The sequence below is a fragment of the Ostrinia furnacalis genome, unplaced genomic scaffold, assembly GCF_004193835.3.
Source record: "Ostrinia furnacalis isolate ACB-3 unplaced genomic scaffold, ASM419383v2 OfSCF1217, whole genome shotgun sequence".
Lineage (NCBI taxonomy): Eukaryota > Metazoa > Arthropoda > Insecta > Lepidoptera > Crambidae > Ostrinia > Ostrinia furnacalis.
In genome coordinates this window covers 404412-431685 of record NW_021131456.1, presented here as the reverse complement: position 1 = coordinate 431685, position 27274 = coordinate 404412, and the positions used below count along the sequence as shown (strand labels likewise).

The window sequence follows — 27274 nt, the reverse complement described above, 5'->3', positions numbered from 1 at the left end:
TTAACTTCAGAGTTGATCCAAATACAAGTAGCGAAGGAAAATCGAACATACACCGCGAGCTTCACGTTAGGTTGCACTGCATTCTCCGCTTGCCGTGTTCTACTTCAGACGTAACATCTGTCTACCTTTAGTAAATTGATGTAACAAAATTGAATTGATGTTTAGTGTCTTTTAATCGGCGATACTGTAATAAAATAACTATAATTCTTTGTGAAGGAGCGACATGCAATAATTGTTCTCTATTTTCAAAGAAATACAATATGATTTTCATGGCCTGGCATAAAAAAAAATATACTCCTCTTTGACTAAATTGTTATTTCTAGATAAAAATCGAGGGATTTTTGGTAAAAAAAACAATGGTAAAATGCTTGATCGAGTCTTGAAATCAAGCTTATAATAATGTTGTTACACACTTCATATTGCCTGATGATTTTTTTTAATTATTATTTGATTTATTTTTCTTTATTGTTTAAATGCGTTTAAACAATCTAAAGAAAAATAAATCAACGAGTATGGTCGAGAGTAGGTACCGGTGTATGCGTATTGATCCAGACCAGGGTTTCTCAAACTTTCAGCTTCACGAACCCCTGTTAAAGTCTCCAGGGGACAGCGAACCCTTAAATAGCTATTTAACTCCCCCACCCTAAAGAAAATTGACTATTGAAGAAAATAATGCTTCAATTGAATTAAAGGATGCCAAACAAAGTGCCAAAGAAATGTCTTTTTAATATGTGATAGGTGTGTCTGTTTCTTATTGCAAATGGATTTAACTTTACGAGTAATTTTGGACAATATTTCAACCTTAACTCTGCCACCATTATGTAAATCTTGTCGCGAACCCCCTGACGTCGAATGGCGAACCCCTAGGGATTCGCGTACCCCACTTTGAGAAACTCTGACCTAGACAAATTGTTATTGCGCATGTGGTTTCAGCGAACTCAATGAAATTATAGGTAAACCAGTCATTGCTATATCAATTTGCGACTTAATATGCGTAGGAATTATATTTGAGCTGTAGTTCCAGTCTGTATCTACTATTTCGTTAGTTACTCTTGACTCTTTTACTATTTTGTGAACCATAAAAGTTTTGATTTGATTTATAAGGGCAAAGAAACAACGACCTATAACTTAAAGTCATTTATTTACGTTGCAATAAATTACTATGCTAACTAATGCAGTGTTTATTATAGTAAAATTAAAATTAAACTAAACAAGTAATTACTTTTTGTAAACTCAAAACTTGAGAGTTTGTTGCTTGTAGATTTTTCTTAATAATAATAGGGATAAGACGGTGGCTGTGAACACTTGCTGCAGCCACAAGATGGTTTGGACTTCTCAAACTTCTCGAATTTGTCGAACTTGTCGAATTTGTCGAACTTCCCGAACTTCTTCTCGCATTTGGACTCACATGCTGGTTTGGCTTCTATATTGCATGGGACCATGGGTGGTACCATATACGCGCTCATTGGTACGGCTGGGGGTGAAGGGGCAGGAATAGGGGTTGGGTAGCCGTACTGGGGAGGAGGGAGGCTGTATTGGGGAGGGGGTAGACTATATTGGGGTGGGGGGAGACTGTACTGGGGAGGTGGGTAGTAAACAGGCGGAGGAGGAGGAAGCCCGTAAGCAGGCGACTCACATTCAGGGGGAACCAGAGATATTACGATAGGAGATGCTGGTGGTACTACTGGAGGGGCTACGGGTGGCAGGTATTGAGGAGGAGCAGGCAGCACTACGGGCGCAGGTTGGGGAGCTGGAAGATAAACTGGGGCTGGCGCTGGTGGTGGGAGATAGACTGGGGCTGGGGCCTGTGGTGGTAGATACACTGGTGCGGGTGGGGGTGGGGCTGGTAGGACTACAGGTGGCGGTGGGGGTGGTAGGAGAACTGGGGCTGGTTGTGGAGCTGCACAGGGCTGGGGTGCTGGTAAGATTACTGGCGAAGGGGGAGGCGGCGGCGGTAGTAAGATGGGTTGAGGAGGGGCGGGCAGGTATACAGGAGGAGGGGGAGGTGGTGGTGGTAATAGTACTGGTTGCGGCGCCGGCGAGGGTAAGTACACTGGTGGAGGGGGTAGAGGGAGAGGGGCTGGTAGATATACAGGGGGAGGAGGAGGTAATAAGTACTGGGGAGGAGGTGCTGGCAGCACAAATGGAGGCGGCAGAGGCGGCGGCTTGGGCGCTCCGGCTGGCATCAAGACTATTGTAGATGCTGGTGACTCTAGTAACGAGAGCTTGTCGCATTCTATCTCTTTTTCTTTTTCTGAAAAAAGAAATAGAATTACTTGAATTTCATCGATCTTACGAAGGAGTGGTTTAACAAAATTGAGGACAAATGAATGAAAACAAAATATTGTGTAAGTACATTAATGTAAGTATCTAAATAAATTATATTACTCACCAAGAATCTTAGTCTTCAATAGAGGTTTCAGCAACCTGCAAAGAAAGATTTTACAATTCATTACTTTTCGTTCACAAAATTCAAGTTACTTTTTACTATATGATACTTACGAAGATAACACCGACTTCTTGCATTCTTTCATTTCCTTCAATGCTTCCAACTGAAAAAAGAAAAAATAGTTTGAACCATTTTGCGTGGTGATTTATTTACTTAGTAAATGAGTAAGTGGAACGTGTTACAGCAAATGCATTCACAACTTTTTATTCAGAGATAAAATACGAAATATGCACAGAAACTTAAAGACTCTACACACCAGTCTGATTGCTGTAGGTGGCTTTATTTATAAAGACAGACTTTTGAAGACCATGTTGGCTGGTTATTAAACATACATTATAATAGGTACCTAAAATTTGGCCAATCACGTGTCTGAATTTAACCTTCAGCATAGATTCATATTTGAGTATCGTTGCACAAATTCTATCAGAGTTTTTATTCAGTTGTGTAAACTGATAACAATAAGTGGGTACCTATGTAACATTCTAAGCCCTATCACTGTTGACTTAGAAAATAAAATACAATTCCATTTACCAGACATAGCTCCTTGTCTTCACACGCTATCACATACGATGACGTCACCACGAGGATCCCTAGGCAGGGCCAGAAGAACCGTCCAACCCCCATGGTCAAGCACTATCACTATGTTTGTTATACAGACATCACACTTATAAATAGTTTTCGAAGGCTACGTGCGTTTTATAAGCTAATTTATCTATTGCACCAACGATTTCGTATGGTTTGAAATCTGGCGATGCGATGCACGTGCTGATATGGTGGTGTTGAATGATTAAGTTTGTTGAAATATGACTCCAGTAATAAACAGCCGTCGTCGTCGTCTCAGCCAAATGACGTCCACTGCTGGACAAAGGCCTCCCCCAAGGTTTTCCACAATGAACGGTCCTGCGCTGCCCGCATCCAGGCTCTTCCCGCGACCTTTACCAGATCGTCGGTTCATCTAGTAGGAGGCCTGCCCACGCTACGTCTTTCAGCCCGTAGTCGCCACTCGAGAACTTTCCTGTCATGATCGAATCAGAAATGAGGAGATCCGCAGGAGAACCAAAGTAACCGACATAGCTCGCAGAATTGCTAAAATCAAGTGGCAGTGGGCGGGGCACATAGCTCGTAGAGACGAAAAAACAGCGTGGTTTAATTATTAGACTAGACCAGCAGGGGTCTCTAATCTATATACTATCCCTATCCCGCCCGCCACTGCCATCAATCCGGCCCGCGACAGCTTAAGATTAAGCCTATGTTTGCATAGGTGGGCAGAAAAATTAAAATTGTTATGGCCCTTGCAACATACCGATAAAATTATCATGGCCCCAAGGCTTTAAAGTTTGGAGACCCCTGGACTAGACCACCAGGTAGCGAGTTGATAATTCCGATTCCACTGGAAACAAAGTATTAGCAGGGCCGTCTTTAACCTATTGGGGGCCCTAGGTATTTGAGGATCAAGAGGTCTAGATTATACGAGACGAAACAAAATGTGTTCCCCTCGATCCCGGAGCCCTGGACACGTGAACCTTGTGTTTCTAATGGGAAAGATGGGCCTGAACAGCTAAATTAAACTTATAGCGGCCATAACTTCCGGCGTTAAAGTTCTGGCACGCCACACACAAGCTGGCTTGTATGTATGACGTTTTGCATTATTGACACATCTACATGTGCCTCAATGTTTAGCTTGATGTTCTATCGTCCACAAGTAACTTAAACTTACTTGTGGACGATAGAACATTAAGGTTGCACCATCTTACTTTAACTTTGACAAACGTCAAAAATCTGTCAAAATTCATACAATAAACACCGGTTATCGTCAAAGTTACGGTCAAAGTTAGATGGTGCAACTCAGCCTTAATATGAGTGTTAGTTTAATTTATGTATGTATGTAAATAAGCGTTATCTCTCGAGCACAGTCCTGTGGGTCTAGACAAAGTGCAAATTTTAATCGCAAACCAGTCGAAAAGTGGTCGAAAGGCCCCTTTTTTGTATGGAGTTTTGACGGATTCGATTTTCGATTCGATCAAAAAGTGCGTTTTGTCTAGGGGGGCTGCAGTTTCATCATGTCAAAAACGTCATTTTTGTTGTTCTAAGACATTGTAAATTCATGTAAGGAAGGAAGGAACATGATATTCACGTCTCAACATAACTTTTTTAACATCTGAAGACCCTACATTTAAAAGGGTTTTTCTCTACATTCATACAATATTTTTAGGGACATATGTTAGGTTATGGGTTACATCATATATTTCTTATATTTATGCACTGTATAAGTGCATTCAAATAAGGTTTTGATAAATGACTTTATCAGATAGCATTGTTTCATAATCAAACAAATCTTATGTAATCGCTATCAGTAATCAGTAGGGATCGGTAACAATACTGCAACCTTTATGTCAATGACAACAAAGTTTATATAAAGTTAATGAGCCAGATCATTGGGTTTAGTCAAAAGGGAGACCTATAAGATATTATATCGTGACATAACAAAAATGAGAGGTGTTCTGATATTCCTTATCGTGAGTAAACATAACATTGTGTAATATTCATATTCATATTCATATTCATTTATTCACTTCGCAATGTTACAGAAGTTCCAACAATAAAGGGTAGTAGGTACAAGATGTTCAAATGTTACATTGCTACCTCCTAGAGGTTTAAGTGATTTGTAAATAAAATTAGGCATTTTATCAATCCATAAAATAAAATTAGAACTTTTAATAATTTGGCAAATGTATCTATAATCAATCTATAAATAGATTTGAATTACGTCTGTAATTTATACTGTAATTTAGTTTGTCACTAGCATGTTTTTACCTACATTTGCAAAATTATTAAAAGTTCTAATTTTATTTTATGGATTTAACAACGATTATTATTGTCGCGATAACTAAAAAATTCATCAAGTGAGTAGAAGCAGTTTGAGATCAAATAATCTTGAAGTTTATTACTAAACGGTCTTAATTTATTTTTGGTCTTAATATTTTTCCGTTGAACACAAAGCATGACTGTCCTCTAAGTTGTCTCGAAGGTTGAGATGGCTCTATAGCAAAAAAAAATCGCCTAAATAAATTGTGGCCTTTCCTTTGTGTATCATATTTTCATTTCTTGTCTTGTGTTCTTTATTTAAACCATGAGTAATAATACACATTATTTAGTCAGACATAAAATGACTCGTACTTTATAGACTGTCCACTAAAATTCTTATAAAAACATCATAAAAATGTTAACTAAACCCATTTAAATGAAGCTTTGTCACTTACTATTTAAAAATACTTACTTAGCTCTTTTTAACTTCCAGATATGCACCTCACACGGAATTCGATGTGGACTCCTCACCGGTGATTTAAAACTCCGTTCCAGACCTTTATCCATCAACCACCATCATGCTCCGATAGAAATCAACATCAATACGGATAAACTAAAAGTGCCTTTACCTTCTCTTTCTCTACCTAAGCCTGCCAAACCTCCTCCCTTATCAGATATCTTCAAAACTTCACTGTTATCAAAATCTTCAATAACTAAGCTACCTTCAATATCTAAATTGCCTAAAATATCATCTTTACCTAAACCACGACTGTCTATTCTTCCCCCCTTATCACCTTTGTCAAAATTACGCTCACCATTGCTCCCGTCTTTCCTTCCGCAACCACTGTTACCTATAATACCTCCGATAATACCGCATTTACCTCTTTTGCCTCCTATAATACCGCCTTTACCTCTTTTACCTGTCATACCTCCAATAATACCTAGAATACCTCGGGTTCCATCTATAGATTTATTGAGGCCTTTAAGAGTTCCTATTTTGGGGAAATCCCCTTTACAAAAGGCTTTAGGATCGGAACTGAGTCCTGTTTCTGTTAAAATATCCGAAGGTAAAAAAGATTTGGTGTTGATGAAATTGAGGAAATTGTTGAAACAGGGATCGCTGACCACAGCTGAGTTTAATAGGTTTCGGAAATTGTTAGTAAGTTAAGTTTTTTTTTTATAAGAATTATTGTTTACTAGTTATTGTTTATTTGTGATAAAATTACTTGTTTTTTTCAAGAGAAAGAGGGTTTTACTAGTATAGGTACGTTATCGTTAAAAAGTTGTAGATATGAAAACTACGTCTTATGCCTTACTATAAGTTAGCTCTAATTGTAGGTATAGTAGTATTTATTTTTGTCTACGATTTTGATAATTTTGTATAAATGAATTGTGACTTTTAGAAAAATAAAAAGCATTGTTAATTTATTAAGTGACTCTTTTGTTACTCTAAGATTTCAGCACCATAATATTTGATTACGGTAGAAGATTTTTTCACTCTACTGCAGTACTGCCTAAGTAGAGTCACCAGTTGTAGGTAAATCAAAAATCTTTAATGGTGAAAAAGAACACTTATTACAGCTTTAATCGTGTGTTGTCCATAGAACAGATTGAAATCTAGCAATGTTACATATTTATCAATATAGAGGGAGGAAGAGGCACTCCAGTGCATATTATGTATTATGTTTAAATAATAAATAGTCAGTAAACAAAAATCACTTTAATAAATTACATCTTAAATAATAATACAAAAATAATAAAAACACTTATCCTAAGACATTCAACTTAAACCAGCCTTACTCCCGATTAAAACTTAGCTTTATGTCCTGATAACCCTTCGTGGTCATCTAATATGTTTGCATTACAAGTAGGTTCACCATAATAGTCCAGCGGCGGTGTTTGATCTAGCGTTCCTTAGATCTCGAATCCAGCCCGACACCTTTTCCTTCAGGCTATTGTGGCTTAATTATAATCTTCAGTCTCTATCAGCTTATCAAACTTGTGTTCCTTAGCCCCAGCTACTATAGCCTTGAAGGCGTTCACGAAGGCATCCTTGAAGCCGACAAACAGGGTGATGAGAGGCGACCTGGGCTTCTCCCCCGCCCGGCAAGCGAAGCAGGGCCTGGTTGTCCTGGGCCGGAGTAAGGACCGCTCGAATAGCACGCTACCCTGGAACAAGCAAGATAATCTATGGTCATGAAACTTGATAAACTAGAATCAATATTTAGGTTGCACATGCACTTCATCATTTCTAAAACACTCGCTCTAAAACTGAGTTTCTTGCGCTGCTTATTCTTATAGAACTGGACCATTTATTGTCCCGAAGTAGTGGTAGAGTTAATACTGGCACATGTAAAAGTGCTTTTTAAAAGCATATTTGCAAAATAAATGAGTTTTGATGATTATTCGTAGCAAAACCGTTATTCCTTGTTTCATTCCTTGACTGCTGAACATAGGCCTCCCCCAAGGATTTCCATAATGTCCGGTAGGTATTGGCCTGCATCCAGCGCTTTCGTTCCTTCATTCAGTTTTATTATCACAAGATACAATCCTTAAGTTTCATCAAGATAAAGGTGTGTTTTAATGAAAATGTCATGACTACTAACTTGGTAAACGAGAGTCAATTGAACATTGAAACTTCAAGACAAAAAAACTTCAGCTTACAGTGAACGTTGAAAACTATTAAAACTGTTTTTTCTTAAATTCAAAAAAATGTCTTTTCTACGAACCTCTACAGTAATCGCAATCACAAGCAGGAGTATCCACAGCAGCTGCACTCTTAACTTCATTCTCATAGTTCACTTTCACACATAGGTAGACCACCAGGCTACTCGCGTACCATATTTTCATCAGCCACCCCATCTCGTGTATTTCTCTATTTAAGTACTTTTTCTTACAACACCTCTTCTAAACGATGGACAGACAAATGACGATCGATCCAAAATTGCGACACTTTTTTAATACGAAAAACAGAAGACGATCGTAAATAAAGAACGCTTTGTTGTTTCGAAATTTGAAATGGAAAGTCTTCTTAATTGAAAATAATAAAAAAACAAGAGACTATCTACACTGAGAAACTATCAAGATTTTTTAATAAGCACGTTTGCTCGATAAGTCACAAAATCGATTTACTAATCGATGAGATGTATTCGTTTACGACACTCTTGTGTGCGATATTGAATACCGAATGATTCTTTTTTCAGGCACGTTTATCGATAATCGATTATTACGTAACTTAGGAGACGAAGGAAATAACACGTTCGGAACTAAACAAAACATTTAGTGATGGTGCAACAATAAAATAAACGTTAAAATCAGTGCAGACACGTACCGAATACAAATCGTACTAACATGTAGACAATAATCTGCTTTTACTGTTTCATAATTACTTCCTATCCCAATTTTTAACACTCATGGGAAAATAAGAGAAGCTATTGTTAAGACACGTATCAATATCGATTAAACCAATTAAGCTCTTCAATTGTGTTCTCAATCAATCAAAAAATAATTGCTACGCCCTCGTTAACGAAAAAAGCAAAGAAATATTAGGTAGCCTTTTTGAAACGTTTTAAAAATGGATAAAACTATCTCACTTTTACTTCTTGGTCTTATTAAAGGCACATGAAATCATAAAAAGTCAACTAGATTAAAACCCAAATACCTAACAACTTTTTCAAGTTCAGTGGTTTACGCCCGTTTTCCATGTTCAATCTTGTCCAAATAAGGATTACAACTGTCTTGCTCTTGAATATGTTTTGGATCAAATATATCCATATTCTTGCTGGTATACCTAGTCTTATCGAAAACTGTAATATTAGGTATATTTTGACCAAAAACATATGCACTTGGCATTTAAGTAAGTAATTTGGAGCTATAAGCGCAAGTAAGATTAGTTGCGGTTATAGCTCCAAAGCAAAGAGTCTTCTGAGATATTCTCGTTCACCACGACGCTGAGTCTGCAATTCCGCTCGATGGAGCATCAATACGTGCTCGTGCGCAGTTTGATTTAGACGCAGCAAAATGGGACTGTAAATCCTACAATGTACCGATACGTGGCTGTAATATTATTGGTTCGTATCGAAAACTTATAAAAATATGCAAAAAATAATAATGATGGCTCTACATTTGAAAAATTTTGGTGTGTTTTGTGTTAAAGTGAATGTGTGTTGTTTCAGATCTGTGACTATGTGAGGGGACCCCCTCCCGTAAGGTTGACAATTGATTGCGGCTCTGAGGAAAAGGTAAAAGCGATTTACGCATTTTTTTTATTTTCTTAGAAACGCTCCACATTTTGTTCAGTAACTCGCCTCTCTCTGTTTTTCCATCTGGTGCTGAAAAGTTGGATAGAGTCAGTATTATACAAAGTTTCATTTGGTAATCCGTATTACGACAGCTATAAAGAGTGATAAACAAGAAATATTTATAATTATATTTGTTCGTTTTCCAACGTTATAATTAACTTTTAGATGTAAATACTGGCTACTGGTCCATTTTATATTATTATTATGATTACGAGCGAGAATAAATTATCTATTTCAAAATCCAAAAAGATTATTGAGTCAAATCTGACCGTGTAGAGTCTCGAACGAAGACTTTACAGTGAAATAAATGCATTTGATAAGTACTTAATCAACTTAATTACTTGTAAATGGCATGCATCATCAATATTCCGCTCATTTCAATTATTGTTTGCATAAACAGAACCTTAAGTGGGTACTGAATAATCAATTTAGGCGAATTTAATGTCAACAACTTTTGCAGTTAATGGCACGGTAATAATATCATACAGTATTGTAACTTCATATAAACCGATGAAACGCGAGCTTTCTTTCGAATTTCAAATCTCGGGACGTGGTCGAGATGTAAAAGTTAGGGGTGTCGCTAATGTGCCGAATGGACGTCGATGGCCTAGTGTTGAAAATGACTAAGGTGATTGAATTTGACAGATCGTTATTTACGGTCAAATTTGTCAAAAACTAGTCATTAACTGTCAAAAATTGTCATTTTCCGTCAGTTTGATATGAACTGAAAATTACATTGAATAAAACCAGCTTTTGCCCACGACTTCGCCCGCCTGAAATTAAACCCCCTTACAAATAAAAAGTTACACAGTTATTGAACACTGTTTTAAAATGACATTTCCATACTAAACGTCACTTTAAAACACTGATCAACGAGCGTGTAAGTTTTATTAGTAAGGGGGAAAGTAACAAGTCATTAAGTACTCATTATGATTAGTAGATTCAAAATTATTTTAGTATATTTTTTTTAAATTAAATCTACTAATCACAAAACAACACGCATTTTTATCTTAATCCATTCACAAAGTATTTTGTTTGTCTAAATAAATAAAAAATACAATCACAAAACTAGATAGAAATTCTAAGTAGACAGATCAAGACAGATGTAATTAGAATGGGTGTAGGTGAGCCGCCCTATCGCATGTTGTCATACTCGTACCGTGACGTACCGCGGGGCTGTTGACATTTTCATTTCAAAAATATGGCCGAGTTGGAATACTGTATAGATAGTATTACCGTGGTTAAGGTTATTTAAAAATAATTAGCGGTAGGTATTTAAACAATCAAATCAATTAGATTAGTGCCAGCAAATATACATATAGGCACACTGCTTTTTAAACGATTTCAAAAGTAAGAATGTTAATTAAGTTTTTTTTGTAATTTTTTAGTTCTGACTGTCACACTATCTTTTACAGGATTCACTCCTCGACGGATTCCGACCGTTCAAGCAAAGATCAGCTTCAGGGAACCTTGACATCAATTCTTTCTGCAATATGATCCAAAGAGCCATACCGAAAGCTATCAAAGACGGAAGATTCGTTCCTGTAGATGAAGATGATGATCAAGACGGACTTGGCAATGCCCTAACTCCAATATCAGTGGCTCCACCCAACGGTTTTATACCAAACTTCCCTAAACTAAAGACTCCAAGGCTCAAAATCCCTCGAATAAACGTCCCAACACTAGGAGTACCTGAAAGAACGTTCTCTGCTCCAAGAGTAGGGTCTCCAATGAGCTTCTCCAAATACAGAGAGCCTGAAGAAGAGACCAGTGCGGAGAAGATGGAGAAATTCAAGAAGGGGGTACAGAAGATGCTACACGTTGTGAAAGTGCTGGGGAAAATTGACCATTATCTGTCTGAAAGGACTAGGATTATAATCGAGAAATTGTCTAAAACTTTTGCTGAGTAGTATCTACCTAACTTATAAATAAAAAACTCATTTACGGCAGACCAAACCTTCTTTTCGAATATTGAACTTATGCATCGATATAATTTTGATACCTTTACACTATGTTAACTAAATTATACTTAAATATGTAAATAAAAAATCACTCTTTTGGATTCTAGCATTTAATTTTGTGTCCCTAGTTTGTTAGTTTTATACTACTATGAAAGACAATACATTTTAAAATCATAATTTTGATTAAACATCCTCGTTAAAGCTTGATTTTTAAAAACATTGTATTTTTTTACCAATCGTGTTTAAATGCCCGTTCTGGATACTAAAGTTTTATAACAATCTACTTACTATGTTATTGTAATATCAACATAAATACAAGTACCTACTTATGTATAGTAGTAAGAACGTTTGTCTTGACTTCGCTAGGTCCTCGGCCACTGCCACCTGGAGCTCGATTGTATGGTAATTGTATGTGCAATAAATAACGTGCATACAGTATGTAATGAATTGGGTGACTAATTTTAACTTATGTTAGTAACTAGCAAAATCTAACCTACTCAAAAGATATTTATTTACGAGTATCTAAGACATGAGTTGACCATAGGTATGTTCAGCTGTATGTATGTTTTTAACATTACGGGATACAATACCTATTTTAATAAAGAAATCATTTTTCTTTCATCGTTCGTTCGTTTCAGCCGAAAGACGTCCACTGCTGGACAAAGGCCTCCCCCAAGGATTTCCACAAAGACCGGTCCTGCGCCGCTCGCATTAAGGCACCTCCCTTCCTTTTCTTTCATGCTTTGTCTGAATTTAATTTTATTTCAGTAGAAATATACCTACCTACGAGTACTTCACTGTAACTAGCACCTTCTCAAAAGAAATAATTAATTTCAGTATTTTAATTTGACAAAATAAGTAAGGGGTAAAAGAACTCATTGTATGCACTCTTTAATCGTTAATATTTATGAAGGAAATATCAATACGTCTTACTCGTACTTTAAAAATGATTGTTTCTCGATATGTTTGTTTGTATAACTTTAAAGAAGGAATATTCAGTTACAAAGTACGAATTACGAAAGCGTTAGATTTTACACCGCAGCGAAGGCATATTCGTATAACCAAACGGCCTAATTTAGGTATTAAAATCAGTTATTTATGTAAATACCTACTTCTGATGTAATGTATGGCTGCAATAAAACTATGGTATGACTCAAATGGAATGATGGGCTGGACATGAACCTTTGTAACGCAAATGAATGAAAAGTTGGGAAAAAGTATTTTCGTATTTTGTGTACGTACTCGTAAGAACTCATAATGAAACCTCTTTGGCTGAAACTGAAACTAGATGACTGATGGATGAATTTGAGCACTTTAAAAAGTCAAGTTACTAAAATTATTAAAAAAGTTAATAGGAAACGAAAAATACTGGCCATATGAAATGTGCCAATCGCACGATGCCACACCAGAAAAAGTAAAGAACGTCAAAAAGTTTTAAAAAGTTTCCCGCTTTTATTCAATTGTTTTTGTGTGAATTAATTTTATCTGTTTTCATTGGGGCTACGATAGTAGTAGTAGTAGTAGTAGTAGTAGTACGTAGTACGTAGTAAGTAGTAGTACGAAGTAGAAAATTGTATTTATTTTCTGAATTTACCTAAGAAATCTATACTTAATATTATAAAGCTGAAGAGTTTATTTGTTTGAACGCGCTAATCTCAGAAACTACTAGATCGATTTCAAAATTTCTTTCTGTTGGATATTTTATGTACGCGATCTCTGAGTGCTATAGGCTATGATGTACCACGGGCAAAGCCGGGGTGGACCGCTAGTTCTTCAATAAGAACCAAGCGAAAAGCACAGTATTATTAGCATGCATGCAACAGTTATATAATTGCATATTCATTGAATACAAATTGCATCAAAATTATAAAAACGGGTTTTTACTGGACAAGTTGCAGTTACCTTGAGAGTTTTCGGGAGCAACACAGTAAAAAACGTAAGTACTTAGACAGCAATACTTTTGGGTTTTCCTTGTACTGTTTTCCTATTCATTTAAATTTTTATTCTGTGAGATAATGTTGAGATAGCTAAATAAAAATAAAAAATAAAGTTCTGTAGTTAAAAAAAACTGTCAATCTGAGGCAACATAATATGTCTGGCTACGCAGTCGACGGTTTAATTAAATGAGTTTTTTTTTAGAAGTTGATTAATTGCATACATAAAAATCAATAGCTGAAATATCTTTAGGTATGTGACTTAATATATTATTTAATACGGGACAATTCTCATCACTCGTTCCCACCGCTGCAACTCCTGTGTAGCCAGGATCTACAACTTGACCGCCAATAGAAACCCAACCAGTGAAGGTCAAGTTTGTACCAAGAGAAAGTTATAGATTATTTATAATGTGATAAAAACCTTATTGTACTTGAAACAGTTTTAACAATGGCTCCAACTACTCAAGAGAGAGGTCACCAGGGCCAAGAACCTGATATGGAGACGGTGCCAGATGAGGCTGTCGTCATATCTGGGGTGTCGGGTCTTATGCCGGAGTGCGCGAGCTTCCTGGAGCTTGGTGATAAGCTTTTTATGAAGGTACGTTCTCAGTTTTTTTAGGGTTCCGTAGTCCTGATAAGGAAACCTTATAGTTTCGATATGTCTGTCTGTCTGTCCAAGGTTTTGCTTGTAAACTATTGGCACTATAGAGCTGTAATTTTGTGAAGGAGTATGTATATTAATCACGCCGACAAAACGGTAGAATAAAATTAAAAAAAATTTTTTTTAGGTTAGCTCCTCCTCATGTAAAGTGGAGATGAATTTGTTTTAAATCTTCTGCCCCGGCGTGTGGGGTATCGTTGGATAGATCTTTTAAAATGGTTTATTGGTTTCTAAGACTTTTTTTTTCGATTTAGGGATTCGTTTGCAAAATATGAAAGTTTAAAGTGCCAATTTTTGTTCGAGCAGGGCGTCCGGATGAAACGATCTATATAAGTGTATAAAATCATCGATTTTCAGCAAAACCTGGTAGCCAAGCATAACCGTTGGAGGAACTTCAGCCACCCAGAGCTGCCAGAATACTACGGCCTGCTGCAAAACGTCGACAAATTCGACGCCCAGTTCTTCACTGTGTCCTACAACTTGGCGCACTCTTCGGAGCCTGGCTCCAGGAAGCTGTTCGAGAACACCTTCCAGGCCATCTTTGACGCTGGTAAATAAACTACCACTAATATACTACTATACTATACTTCGACAAGACAATGTTATAAAGTAAATTACATAATATTAAGTGCATAGTTGTGCTAGGTGGACCGACGATTATAGATAGGTGTACTGGGTATAGGCGGGAATCGGGACAAGGTTCGCTATACCAGCACTTCCCCTATGCTCAGAAAGAGGGACATTCGTGGTTGTTTTAGTGGGTACTAGTAGGCCTTGCCTTTCTGGTAGGGAGAGCCCCACATAACCCTTCGCCTGACCACAGCGCCGGGTATGCAGTTTTATGCACTTTTTCCTTGTAAAAAAGGTGGACCGACGATCTGGTAAAGATCGCGGAATTCCAGGAGGAGACCAGTCATTTCAGCCACAGGACGTCCACTGCTGAATCTATGCTCCCAATGATTTCTGCATCGCCCGCTTGATAGCGGTCTGCATCTAGCGTTTTCCTGCTACCTCATGAGGTCGTAAGGCCACTTATAGCAACTAGCTAGCATTAGCACTCATTCCTCAGACATAATCCCTCTGTTGTATGTACTAAAAGTATATAAGTAAGCTAAGCCGTTTCCACTAGCTAGCGGCGAGAAAAATGAAGCGATTCTATTGATTCTTTTACTTCAAAACCAGTATCTTAAGTTAACAGTTCTACAAATTATACTTTTCAGAACTTTTCTTTAGTAATTAAGGTCCTTATTATATTATTGTATTTGTTTTAGGAATTTGCCCCCCTGAGCTGTCATCCAAAAAAGTCGGGGTATTCTTAGCCTGTGCTCTGTGCGATTCTGAGAAGGCTTGTTCCAAGTTAGACGTGTATTATGGTCTGGTTGGGTAAATATATTTAATTCTTAATTTATGTAGGTATTATATTTTGTAAAAAAAATAATATTGATGTCTTAACTTAAGAAGCTTTAAAATTGTTACAAATATTTCTAAAATCGGCTAATAGACACTACCAGCACAGCTACCAGTCAGTTGATTTAATTTACATGACGACGCTTACTTAAGACAAGTAGTGACGTCACTTTTTCGTCAACTCAGTAGCATGGGTGATGATTTAACGGCCGCCTAGTGGTTGGTGTAATTTAGCTACAGTTGAGCCAATAGACGTGAGTTGTCCATAGTCTTAATGCTCAGTTCTAAAATTCCAGAAAAATTTTAGCGGTTTTACCAATATTGGTTGTATGATTTTTATAAGTAGTTTGTACCGCCGAATAACCAAATACTCGTAAGTCATGATCCGTACCAGTCAAACTAAGCAGGACCACGGGCAACGCATGTCCATAGAAAATTAAACGTATTCAGTTACAATGTGTCGCATTTTTATGTATTCCCAGCTGCGGCAGAGCAATGTTCTCCAACCGTATATCCTTCTGGCTGAACCTGAAGGGTCCCTCCTTCACCCTGGATGGTGACGCGTGTGGTTCTGGGGTGGCACTAGAGCATGCCTGCCAATCCATCATGGAAGGTCACTGCGAGGCCGCTATTGTGGGGTCGGCGAAGATCCTTCTGCATCCACAAATTCCTATCCTTTATAACAGGTCTGTATTATTTTGTTGAAGTCCAGGTTCTTTTGTTATCCAGGTGGCAAAAACCCATTATCTCGCAGGACTGAAGCCAGGCAGAAAAGTTATCAAGTGGCGACGACGTGCTGAAATACGTGTCTTTTAATTAAACGAACAATTTAACGAACTTAAGGACCACTTAATTGCAGGCAACCATCGCCCAGTGGGATTTGATACGCCAAAAGAGTAGCGATTCGTTGCCTACCTTTACTAAGGCTGAGTTGCGACTCCTAACTTTGACCGTATACTATAACGATAGCCAGCGTTTTTTGTATGGAGTTTGACAGATTTTTAATGTTTGTCAAAGCCAAAGTAAGATGCATGGTGCAACCCAGCCTAAGAGTGACGTATAATTTTTCTTATCATGATTTAATTTTCAGAGAATGCCCAATGAATTTCGATGGCAAAACTAAATGCTATGATGCAAACGCTGACGGTCACTCACTGTCAGAAGCGGTCAATGTTATGTTTCTTCAAAAGTACAAGGATGCTAAAAGGTAGGTATTTTACCTTTTGAACAAGTTTTTTTATGTAAGCAGTCTTCTCAATGTCTAGCTAAAGAATAAAGATTCAACAGTAAGAAACTTGTTCTTTCAGAGTTTATGCCGTTGTACGTCATGCAAAGGCAGAATTCCGTGTCTCTAACGAGGAAATGACCTCGGAGTACCTCAAGGTACCCCGCGATGCCCAAGTACTGACAAACTTCTACAAAAAGTTCTATGAGGAAGCAGGAGTGTCACCCTCTTCTGTGGAATACGTTGAAGGAATTGGCGCAGGTAATACTGACCCTTAAGAACGCAACTATTTAAGCATTTATTTGCCTCCACAACCATTTAAAAATAAACTTTTTGGATCCTGAAATTTTGTTCCTTCTAGTTGAAGGAACGGTTTAACTAGGGTTATAAAATGCCGTTACAGATAGACTAGTTCTGGTACAGTGGGTAAAACCTGAGATAAAAACAATTGCTGATAATAATTACATAGATTAGACTAACAATAATTGTCACTTAGTACGCAATAAAGATTTGAATTTGAATTTGAAACAGCTATTTTCATGTTTAACAAAGAAGAAAGTCTCTCATGATGTAAATGAGTATCTACTAACCAGATGTAAAGCAATACGTAATTTGAAATGTAATCAAGATAGTGGCGAGGAAGACAATGCCAATAATGATGTCCTAATGGTTTAAAACTCTGTAACTCTGTAACATGTAAATTGTCGACAAAGCTGTTGAGTTTCCAAATAAATAAATAAATAAATAAAAAAGTCCTTTATCTAACTACTAGTTAAAAAACGGTTGAATCAACATAATAGTCAACTTTTATCTTTAAGTCGTATCTCGTATTATTTTCCAGCAAACCCTGAGACAGACAAGATGGAGCTTCAAGCCTTAGAGCAAGTATTCTGCAAGGACCGCCAACGGCCCCTGTTGGTCGGCAGCATTGCTTCCAACATGGGCTACTCGGAGGCATCGGCTTCCAGTTGTGGGATCTTTAAGGTGATCTTGATTCTGCTTCTTTAGGTATTCCACATTGCTACTTAGCATTAAGAGCAAGAGTGTGCGGTTGAGACCGAAGATGCTTGCACCAGGCCATGTATCAATTTTATTCACATTAATGGTTTTTAATTAATTGGATAGGGTCGAACATTGATCACAAATACACAACTTTTAAAATATTGTTTTTAAATCTTTGTAAAAATACTTTTTGCCTTAAATCCTAGGTATCGTGTTTCATGCAATCATGTTTTAATTTGTTCTAATTTTTGCCCTAAATGTAGCACTGAAAATGTGACCTACTTACCTAACTTTCAGTTCACGCGCAACAAGCACAGAGTTTTTATTTTGCGTTGATCACCACTCAATTTATGTAAAACACGGCTATAACAGCGTATTGACAATTGAAATTGTCTTGAACTTGAAAATTTCGACGGTTTCATCTAGTGTTAGTAGCTCAGTTGGAAGAGCTGTCGCCCCGCAAGCGAAAGATCGTGTTGTGGGTTTGATTCCCGCCTTAGGCAGTTCAATTTTTTTAAGTTGTTTATTTATAATTCAATTTATGTAGTTTATACCAGAGTTGGGTTGCAGATGCTCCTCGCCTACCAACGGGGTATGATCCCAGCAACCATCAACTGCGCCACCCCTCGCCAAGACATCGCAGCGCTGAGAGACGGACGCATGTGCATCGCGACCGAGCACGTCCCACTGCTGGGCTCCTTCACCGCCGTCAACGGGTATTCTCTCACTGGTCTCAACAGCCATGTTCTTCTAGAAAAGTTCCAGAAGAAGAAGGTAATCATCATCATCATCATCTCCATTATCAACACTATTATCAGCTCATATGTTGTCCCGAAGTGGTGGTTGGACAAGCTGTATTTCATTCAGGGACTGGGTAGTCAATGCGAAAAAACGCTCAACGGTTGGAATGTGCAGGTGTCAAAATGTCCATACGGACCGGTTGTTAGTGTGGCAGAAAGTATGAACGTCAAAAAGTCCCAGTGCCAAAATGTACATTGTTACCATGGTTACAATGGTTTAGTGTGGTACTAACAAAAGGTGTGATAGATAAAATGATCAACTGATATATTGTGCTCATGAATAAATTAATAAAATTAAATGTCAAAATGTTCAATGTTCTTGTAGTCTAGTCAATAAAGTTTTTTTGGACATTTTTACCTTGATGCATTTAAACACGTGTTTACGTTAGCTATTATACAATAAGACGCTTGTTCAAATAAACCCGAAGACATTTTAACTTCAGATCATTTTAACCATTGCTCATTTCGACGTTCATACTTTTTGCCACACTAACAGCCGGTCTGTATGGACATTTTGACACCTGCACATTCCAACCGTTGAGCGTTTTTTCGCATTGACTACCCAGTCCCTGAATGCTGTATTTGGTGCGTGTATAAGTGCCCCGGAAAAGGCCTATGTACAGAATAAACAATTTCATTTCATTTCAACATCATCATCTTTCCGCAATCACTTCGGAACTTCCAGATTGGCCAATTAGAAGCAGCATGTATAGCACTTTTCTGCAATATTTATAAGGTCATTTATTCCACCTTGTAGGTGGAAGAAAGTGATAACTAATGCTTCATCATAATTCCAACCTATTGCAGTGTAGTATTTCGGGGCAGTTACCACTATCAAAGACTGTCCACCCAATACTTCTCTATCGTCACTTCAATATACTGGTCGACAATGAGGCCCTGAGAAATGGAACAGAACAGTCACAAAATTAACAAATTTTCAAATTCCATTTCTCAAAACTTTTCAAATCATTTTTTAAAACGATTCAGGATCTAGCCCGTTACCACACCAACATGCCATACCTCGTACTGGCGTCGGGAAGACAAGAGACCTCTGTCCAGATGATTCTTGATGACGTCATGTCACGTCAGCCGGACCCTGAGGAGATCGCGTTGCTCCACAATATTTTCAAGAACTGTATCGGCCAGCACTTGATTCGAGGATATGGAGTGTACTGTAAGTTGTAGTCTATCTATACCAATTTTAAAATTATGCGAAAGTCTATCTGTTAGGTTATCATACTAATTTATTTTCCCTGAATTTTAAATGACGGCCACTGCTGGACTAAGGCCTCCCCAAGGATTTCCACATCAACCGGTCCTGCGTTGGGCGCATCCAGGTACTTGCTTCCTTCGTTGCCTTTGAACAGCAGTGGACGTTATTTGGCTGAAATGAACGAACAAATTTTTAATGATTTTATTATGGGGTAAGTCAACAGGACTCGAGCAATGGAAGGAATCTGGTAGTGGTTCTAATTTGGGTAATCCACTAACTTAGAGAAGTATTTTTAACTGTTTTCCGTTTTTGCAGCAGGCACTAACGAAAAGGTTACCACACATAGTAAAAAGATGGACTACTGTGAAGGTGAAAAACGTCCGTTATGGTTTGTGTACAGCGGTATGGGGTCTCAATGGGCCGGGATGGGAAAACAACTCATGAGGATACCTCTCTTCGCTAAGTCGATCCAAAAGTACGTATTCATTCGTAAAACTAGGTATTGTCTATTTGTCTTTTAGTGAAAACATTCCTACATTGTTTTATTTGCTGATGAACTGATGATGTAAAATTGGTGCTTGGTAAATAATGATTTATCAGGGTAAGGACCCGTGGTTGTGGGCAACTTTGGGGGAAGCCTTTGTCCAGCAGTGGATATCATTTGGCTGAAACGAACGAACGAAATAGTCATCAATAAGTAGTATTAACTAGTTATTTTGTATTATGCATCAAATATTCTAAAGTAAAAAATATACGGTCTGTCTTTACCAGGAGTCATAAAATTCTGGAACCAAAAGGGTTAGATCTCATCAAAATCATAACAACTGAAGACGAGGCGATATTTGACAACATTTTGCACTCGTTCGTCGGTATCGCCGCCATCCAAATCGCTTTGACTGACATCTTGAAAGCCGTTGGATTGGTTCCAGACAATATTATTGGTGAGTGACATTATCTAAGTATCATCATCATCATCACTATCAGTTCATTAAGTTTCCATTGCAGGAGCACACGCCCTCTCTAATTTTCGTAATTTCATACATAGCAAGGATTTACTTTATATTTTATAAATATGTTACACGTAAACCCAATTTTACAAGCAATTTTGTAAATCAAATACTCTAGATCTTCTGAAACTGTCTCTACAGGCTACTGCTGCTGCTGACTGAAACATTATTTGACAAGAGTCAAGAGAGTTTCTTAAAACAGACTCTGTGGGTACTATTGTTTGCTTTGCTTATTATTTATAAAAACTTCACACCTTTAGAGTAGGTATAGAATAAGACGTGATCACTTATAGATTTTCGCTTGCTACACTCAAAATTTCAAATCTTTAAATAATTTTAGGTCACAGCGTAGGGGAGCTAGGTTGCGCGTACGCCGACGGCTGCTTCTCAGCCGAGCAAGTGCTACAGCTGGCCTATCTTAGAGGCTACCTGTCCTTGACCACTCCCATGGTGCAGGGCGCCATGGCTGCCATCGGATTGGGGCACAAACAGGTTAGTTTCATCTAGGCTTGCTTTCAGTAAGGGTAAGGCCCAGAACACACGGTGAAACGCAACTGCAAAGAAACTGCAATTTCTGGTTACTTTTGAGTTGCATCTAAGTTTCTACCATAGCTTCGGTTGAGAGACCACACATGACGCGACCAGTTTGATCAGTTCAAATCGGTTTCAAACTGGTCGCGTCATGTGTGGTCTCTCAACGACCGCTATGGTAGAAACTTAGATGCAACTCAATAGTAACTAGAAGTTGCAGTTGCGTTTTACCGTGTGTTCTGGGCCTAAGTGTACCTTTATTCATCTTCTGTCACATGGGTTGTTGTGACATCACCAATGAAGCAACGTAGTTTTCGTTACAGTGGGTCATCATGACATTTGATGAGTGGAGTCTCATTGCAATGGGTAATCGCGATTGTGCCATTACTTTAAATTGATGCTGTGGATCAGTCTGACTTCACATTTAACTATGTTAACTTTACTATCTCAAACTAAAGTCACACACAACAGGAGTTAGGTACTTATTTTATTCATGTTTTAGATCTCCAACCTCTGTCCACCTGAAATCGACGTGGCGTGCCACAACAGTGCCACTTCCACTACCATTTCTGGCCCCGCTGAAGTGGTGAGGGCGTTTGTTGAAAAATTAACGAAAGACGGCATCTTTGCGAAGGAAGTCAACTGTTCTAACATTGCCTACCACTCCCGGTACATCGCTACACTTGGTAAGTTTAGGTACTTTATGATAATTTCTGGTGCGTAGCTGAGAACTCGTCTCAAGATCTGCGTCGATTTAGTTGTTAATTTCCTACACACATTTTCAGAAGAACATTTAATTTTAATACATTTTTAACAGTTTCGTGTTTCGATTTTAGGTGCCAACTTCATAAAGAACTCACGGAAAATTGTCAAAACCCCGAAACTGCGAAGTGATCGTTGGCTGTCTTCCTCTGTGCCCCACGACAAATGGACCGAGCCCGAAGCACTATATTCTTCAGCTGAATATCACACTAATAATTTGCTGGTACGATTAAAGACATTTTACCCATCATCATCATAATTTCAGCTATAGGATAGGACATCCATTGCTGAACATAGGCCTCCCCCAATGATTTCTACGAGTACATCGCCCAGTTTAACAGAAATAAAGATCGCAGTCATTTTGAAAATGTGCCATAGAAAAAAAAGTGTAAGCAAGGATCAACTTTATTGCGTAGTTCTTCTACTCAAAAACCTATTTTTTTGTCTGTTCAAAAATGTTTGCAAATTAGTGTTAATTTTCAGAGTTGAGGGACTTTTCCCACTTCTTGTTTTCACCACTGCAATTACTCCTATGTAACCAAACCAGGATCTACAATTTGTACCAAAGTCTACCAATAAAGGCCAAGTATTTTCACTTCCAGAGTACCGTATTATTCGAAGAAACGCTTCGCTTTGTGCCATCCAACGCTGTCTTGGTGGAGATAGCCCCTCATGGTCTACTTCAGGCGATTCTCAAGAGGGCTCTGTCTGTTGACTGCCAACACGTGCCTCTCACTCGAAGAGGGCATCAAGACAGTACCGTCTACTTACTGGAAGCTATTGGGAAGTAAGTTGATTGGTTGAAAAGAACGTAGCGTAGAAATAGAAGCTTCTATCGTAGAGGTTATTTTTAATTTCCACTTTTGAATGTTTTATGAAAGCGTGTATCAGAAGCTTCGAAAGGCGTTAACGGGACTATTACTAGTAATTTGTATGCAATACAAAACAAAACAAATCCATAGATGTTTAACACGTATCTTTAGCAGTAGTTGCCAAAAGTTTTAAATTTGATAAAACGCTAGTCTAAATCTAACGTCTAATCTGATTCATTAAAAGAGAAGCTAAAAAACTACAAGTGTAGTGCTAAACTGAGTCAATGCCAGGAGATATGGGAGCATAAGTCTAAAGCAAATCCGAAGTGTCGCTGACGTTTGACATCACAAAAACACCCTCCGTCCCGTGCCGCTCCCTTACGTCAGGCACTGACTTAGTTATGACAAAATGTATGATATTAAAAACGTCCTATTCCAGCCTTTACATCCATGGCTACGAACCAGACGTCAGCGCTTTGTATCCGAAGGTAGAATTCCCAGTGTCCACAGCGACAAGGCCGCTGTCACACCTGGTAGAATGGGTTCACTCAGAAGAATGGTACGTTGAAGTCTTTTAGACCTGGTTTTTGAATTTAGATTTCTAACTTGAGCATGAACTTTACTTATTTATCTTCACAGGAAAATGTGTGGTTTCGATCAACCAGAAAGCGAGTGGTACCATGCAGAACATAACTTGACTATCTCGCTAGAAGATGATGATTATCAGTACTTGTCAGGGCATAAGATTGAAGGTGTGTAATAATAGTGAATATTTTAGATTAGATAGATATTTTTGTTGACGATTAGGTTAAACGAGTATAATAAGATAAAATGTTTCGAATATTATGACTGCTTAGCTCGCATCAATTTTATTGTAAACACAAAACAAAAAAAGGCTGACAAAGGTTCTTGCATTGCATCTTCTCAGCACTGGTCCGTTTTTTGTCCCAATCAGTGGTAGGGTTAAAGTAATAAGGTCTCCTCGAAGCCGGAGAGGCTTGCTCGAAAGCAAGTCGTAGACTGAGACGGAACTGCGGACGATTGTCCAAGTTATGACAATAACTCGCAGCTCCGTTTCATTCGGCTTCGGTGGACACCATCGGGTTTTAGTGGGTAGCTTAGGTTCCGTCTGGTGGGGAGAGTCCCACATAGCCCACTGGTCGTCCGAAAGAATTTTCCGACGTAATTATTGAGTTAAAGTAATACTGGGACATGTAAAACCACTTTATTAATATTTGCTAAAATAAATGACTGATAGATCTTCCAGATTCTTCTTTGTAAACCTCAATACAATTCCAGGTGTGTGCGTATACCCTTTTGCTGCGTGCTTGGTAGCAGCATGGGACCTTCTATGCATGACTCTGAACCAAGAAGCAAAGAAAGTGTCGGTTCAGTTCCTGAACTTGAAGTTCTACTCGCAGATGACCTTACTTGAACATCATCTTCAATACATCACTGTTACTCTGCAGAGGGGAAGTGGACATTTTGAGGTAGGTCCTGATCAGATTAATTCGAGTAGACTTAAGGCCACTAAATATCTGTATTACGTATAAGTAAGCGCCTTTTGAAGTACTAATTATTCCGTCACTTCATTTTGGAACGTAACAGCAATCTGATAATGACCCTTTGTTAGATCCAGATACATTGATGACCTTATAATATTTGTGAGAATCTAAGCTACCTTGACAGTATTGAGAAAGGTTGATTTATGCTTGTATGATATGGATTGTGAACCTATAATTTTGAGTGCTTATTGCTTGTTACAGGTATTTGATGGAAAAGTTGTACTTGTAGAAGGTACTATAAATGCTATAGCGAAGGTCGTCGTTTCTGAGTCAGTTCTACCTGAAACCGTCACGATGCAATTGAACAATGATGACATTTACAAAGTATTTTATGAACGGGGACATGATTATTCGTAAGTTTCCAAACAAATCTAAGAAAAATAATATTATTAGTAAGCCATATTAATCACCTATCCCAAAATTTCAGAGACCAGTTCCGCTGTATACACAGTACAAATACTTCTATGACTGAAGCTAAAATTCAATGGACTGATAATTGGGTAACGTTCATTGATGGNCAGCACAGTTACCAGTCAGTTGATTTAATTTACATGACGACGCTTACTTAAGACAAGTAGTGACGTCATTTTTTCGTCAACTCAGTAGCATGGGTGATGATTTAACGGCCGTCTAGTGGTTGGTGTAATTTAGCTACAGTTGAGCCAATAGACGTGAGTTGTCCATAGTCCTAATGCTCAGTTCTAAAATTCCAGAAAAAAATTACCGGTCTTACCAATATTGGTTGTATGATTTTTATAAGTAGTTTGTACCGCCGAAAAACCAAATAAGTCATGATCCGTACCAGTCAAACTAAGCAGGACCACGGGCAACGCATGTCCATAGAAAATTAAACGTATTCAGTTACAATGTGTCGCATTTTTATGTATTCCCAGCTGCGGCAGAGCAATGTTCTCCAACCGTATATCCTTCTGGCTGAACCTGAAGGGTCCCTCCTTCACCCTGGATGGTGACGCGTGTGGTTCTGGGGTGGCATTGGAGCACGCTTGCCAATCCATCATGGAAGGTCACTGTGAGGCCGCTATTGTGGGGTCTGCGAAGATCCTTCTGCATCCACAAATTCCTATCCTTTATAACAGGTCTGTATTATTTTGTTGAAGTCCAGGTTCTTTTGTTATCCATGTGGCAATAGGCCCCACCCATTATCTCGTAGGACTGAAGCCAGGCAGAAAAGTTATCGAGTGGTGATCACGTGCTGAAATACGTGGAGTGAGTGGAGGTGGATACATGGAATTGTCTGTTCAGAAGTAGACGTCTTTTAATTAAACGAACAATTTAACGAACTTAAGAAACACTTAATTGCAGGCAACCATCGCCCAGTGGGATTTGATACGCCAAAAGAGTAGCGATTCGTTGCCTACCTTTACTAAGGCTGAGTTGCGACTCCTAACTTTGACCGTATACTATAACGATAGCCAGCGTTTTTTGTATGGAGTTTGACAGATTTTTAATGTTTGTCAAAGCCAAAGTAAGATGCATGGTGCAACCCAGCCTAAGAGTGACGTATAATATTTCTAATCATAATTTAATTTTCAGAGAATGCCCAATGAATTTCGATGGCAAAACTAAGTGCTATGATGCAAACGCTGATGGTCACTCACTGTCAGAAGCGGTCAATGTTATGTTTCTTCAAAAGTACAAGGATGCTAAAAGGTAGGTATTTTACCTTTTGAACAAGTTTTTTGTGTAAGTACTCTTCTCAATGTCTAATGTCTAACGGGACTATTCTCACCTATCTTTCCCACCGCTACAACTCTTGTGTAGCTAGGATCTACAGCTTGAGTGAAGGCTCAATGTCTAGCAAAAGATTCAGGAATAAGAAACTTGTCGTACTTTCAGAGTTTATGCCGTTGTGCGTCATGCAAAGGCAGAATTCCGTGTCTCTAACGAGGAAATGACCTCGGAGTACCTCAAGGTACCCCGCGATGCCCAAGTACTGACAAACTTCTACAAAAAGTTCTATGAGGAAGCAGGAGTGTCACCCTCTTCTGTGGAATACGTTGAAGGAATTGGCGCAGGTAATACTGACCCTTAAGAACGCAACTCTTTAAGCATTTTTTTGCCTCCACAACCATTTAAAAATAAACTTCTTGGATCCTGAAATTTCTTTCCTCCTAGTTGAAAGAAACATTAAAACTAGGGTTATAAAATGCCGTTACATATTATAGACTAGTTCTAGTACAGTGGGTAACACCTCAATGTTAATAAATTCATGTTAAACAAAGAAGAAAGTCTCTCATGGTCTATAATGAGTATCTACTAACCAGATGTAAAGCAATACGTAATTTGAAATGTAATCAAGATAGTGGCGAGGAAGACAATGCCAATAATGATGTCCTAATCGTTTAAAACTCTGTAACTCTGTAACATGTAAATTGTCGACAAAGCTGTTGAGTTTCCAAATAAATAAATAAATAAATAAAAAAGTCCTTTATCTAACTACTAGTTAAAAAACGGTTGAATCAACATAATAGTCAAATTTTATCTTTAAGTCGTATCTCGTATTATTTTCCAGCAAACCCTGAGACAGACAAGATGGAGCTTCAAGCCTTAGAGCAAGTATTCTGCAAGGACCGCCAACGGCCCCTGTTGGTCGGCAGCATTGCTTCCAACATGGGCTACTCGGAGGCATCAGCGTCCAGTTGTGGAATCTTTAAGGTGATATCGATTCTACTTCTTCAGGTATTTCACATTGCTGAGTAGTATGCGATTGAGATCGCGAAGACGCTTGCACCAGGCTTTTTATAAATGTAGTACCTATATCATTTTACTTTACTATCATGTAGACTTATTTTGTTCTATTCACCTTATAGTAGAA

General features: G+C 38.2%; 4 protein-coding genes across 4 annotated transcripts in view; 3 read left to right on the top strand and 1 right to left on the bottom strand.

The window, feature by feature from the left end:
- Nucleotides 1–1268: 1268 nt before the first annotated feature.
- On the bottom strand, nt 1269–3073 carry LOC114351899 (pollen-specific leucine-rich repeat extensin-like protein 3). Its single transcript, XM_028303247.1, has 5 exons — nt 2981–3073; nt 2503–2552; nt 2393–2427; nt 1583–2254; nt 1269–1483 (listed from the first exon to the last, which is right to left on the bottom strand). Exons 1-5 carry the CDS (start codon nt 3071–3073, stop codon nt 1269–1271), a joined length of 1065 nt encoding a protein of 354 aa, XP_028159048.1.
- A 2573-nt stretch (nt 3074–5646) lies between these two features.
- Nucleotides 5647–6422, top strand: LOC114351898 (protein app1-like). Its single transcript, XM_028303245.1, has one exon. It carries the CDS (start codon nt 5691–5693, stop codon nt 6420–6422), a length of 732 nt encoding a protein of 243 aa, XP_028159046.1. The 5' UTR covers nt 5647–5690.
- Nucleotides 6423–9205: 2783 nt separating this feature from the next.
- On the top strand, nt 9206–11501 carry LOC114351878 (uncharacterized). Its single transcript, XM_028303226.1, has 3 exons — nt 9206–9324; nt 9430–9495; nt 10971–11501. The coding sequence occupies exons 1-3, from the start codon at nt 9295–9297 to the stop codon at nt 11463–11465; spliced, it is 591 nt and encodes a 196-aa protein (XP_028159027.1). The 5' UTR covers nt 9206–9294; the 3' UTR covers nt 11466–11501.
- A 1914-nt stretch (nt 11502–13415) lies between these two features.
- The window catches only part of LOC114351871 (fatty acid synthase-like), a 29586-nt gene continuing 15727 nt past the window's right edge, over nt 13416–27274 (top strand). The window contains exons 1-21 of the mRNA XM_028303215.1: nt 13416–13452; nt 13894–14051; nt 14472–14664; nt 15386–15497; nt 16004–16207; nt 16612–16728; nt 16829–17007; nt 17588–17730; nt 18319–18522; nt 19536–19722; nt 20077–20236; nt 20533–20702; nt 21109–21260; nt 21802–21985; nt 22136–22284; nt 22664–22848; nt 23313–23432; nt 23513–23625; nt 24173–24363; nt 24640–24791; nt 24866–24955. Coding sequence (XP_028159016.1) covers nt 13902–14051; nt 14472–14664; nt 15386–15497; nt 16004–16207; nt 16612–16728; nt 16829–17007; nt 17588–17730; nt 18319–18522; nt 19536–19722; nt 20077–20236; nt 20533–20702; nt 21109–21260; nt 21802–21985; nt 22136–22284; nt 22664–22848; nt 23313–23432; nt 23513–23625; nt 24173–24363; nt 24640–24791; nt 24866–24955 — 3155 coding nt within the window. The 5' untranslated portion in view covers nt 13416–13452; nt 13894–13901. The remainder of the gene's footprint in view (nt 13453–13893; nt 14052–14471; nt 14665–15385; nt 15498–16003; nt 16208–16611; nt 16729–16828; nt 17008–17587; nt 17731–18318; nt 18523–19535; nt 19723–20076; nt 20237–20532; nt 20703–21108; nt 21261–21801; nt 21986–22135; nt 22285–22663; nt 22849–23312; nt 23433–23512; nt 23626–24172; nt 24364–24639; nt 24792–24865; nt 24956–27274) is intronic.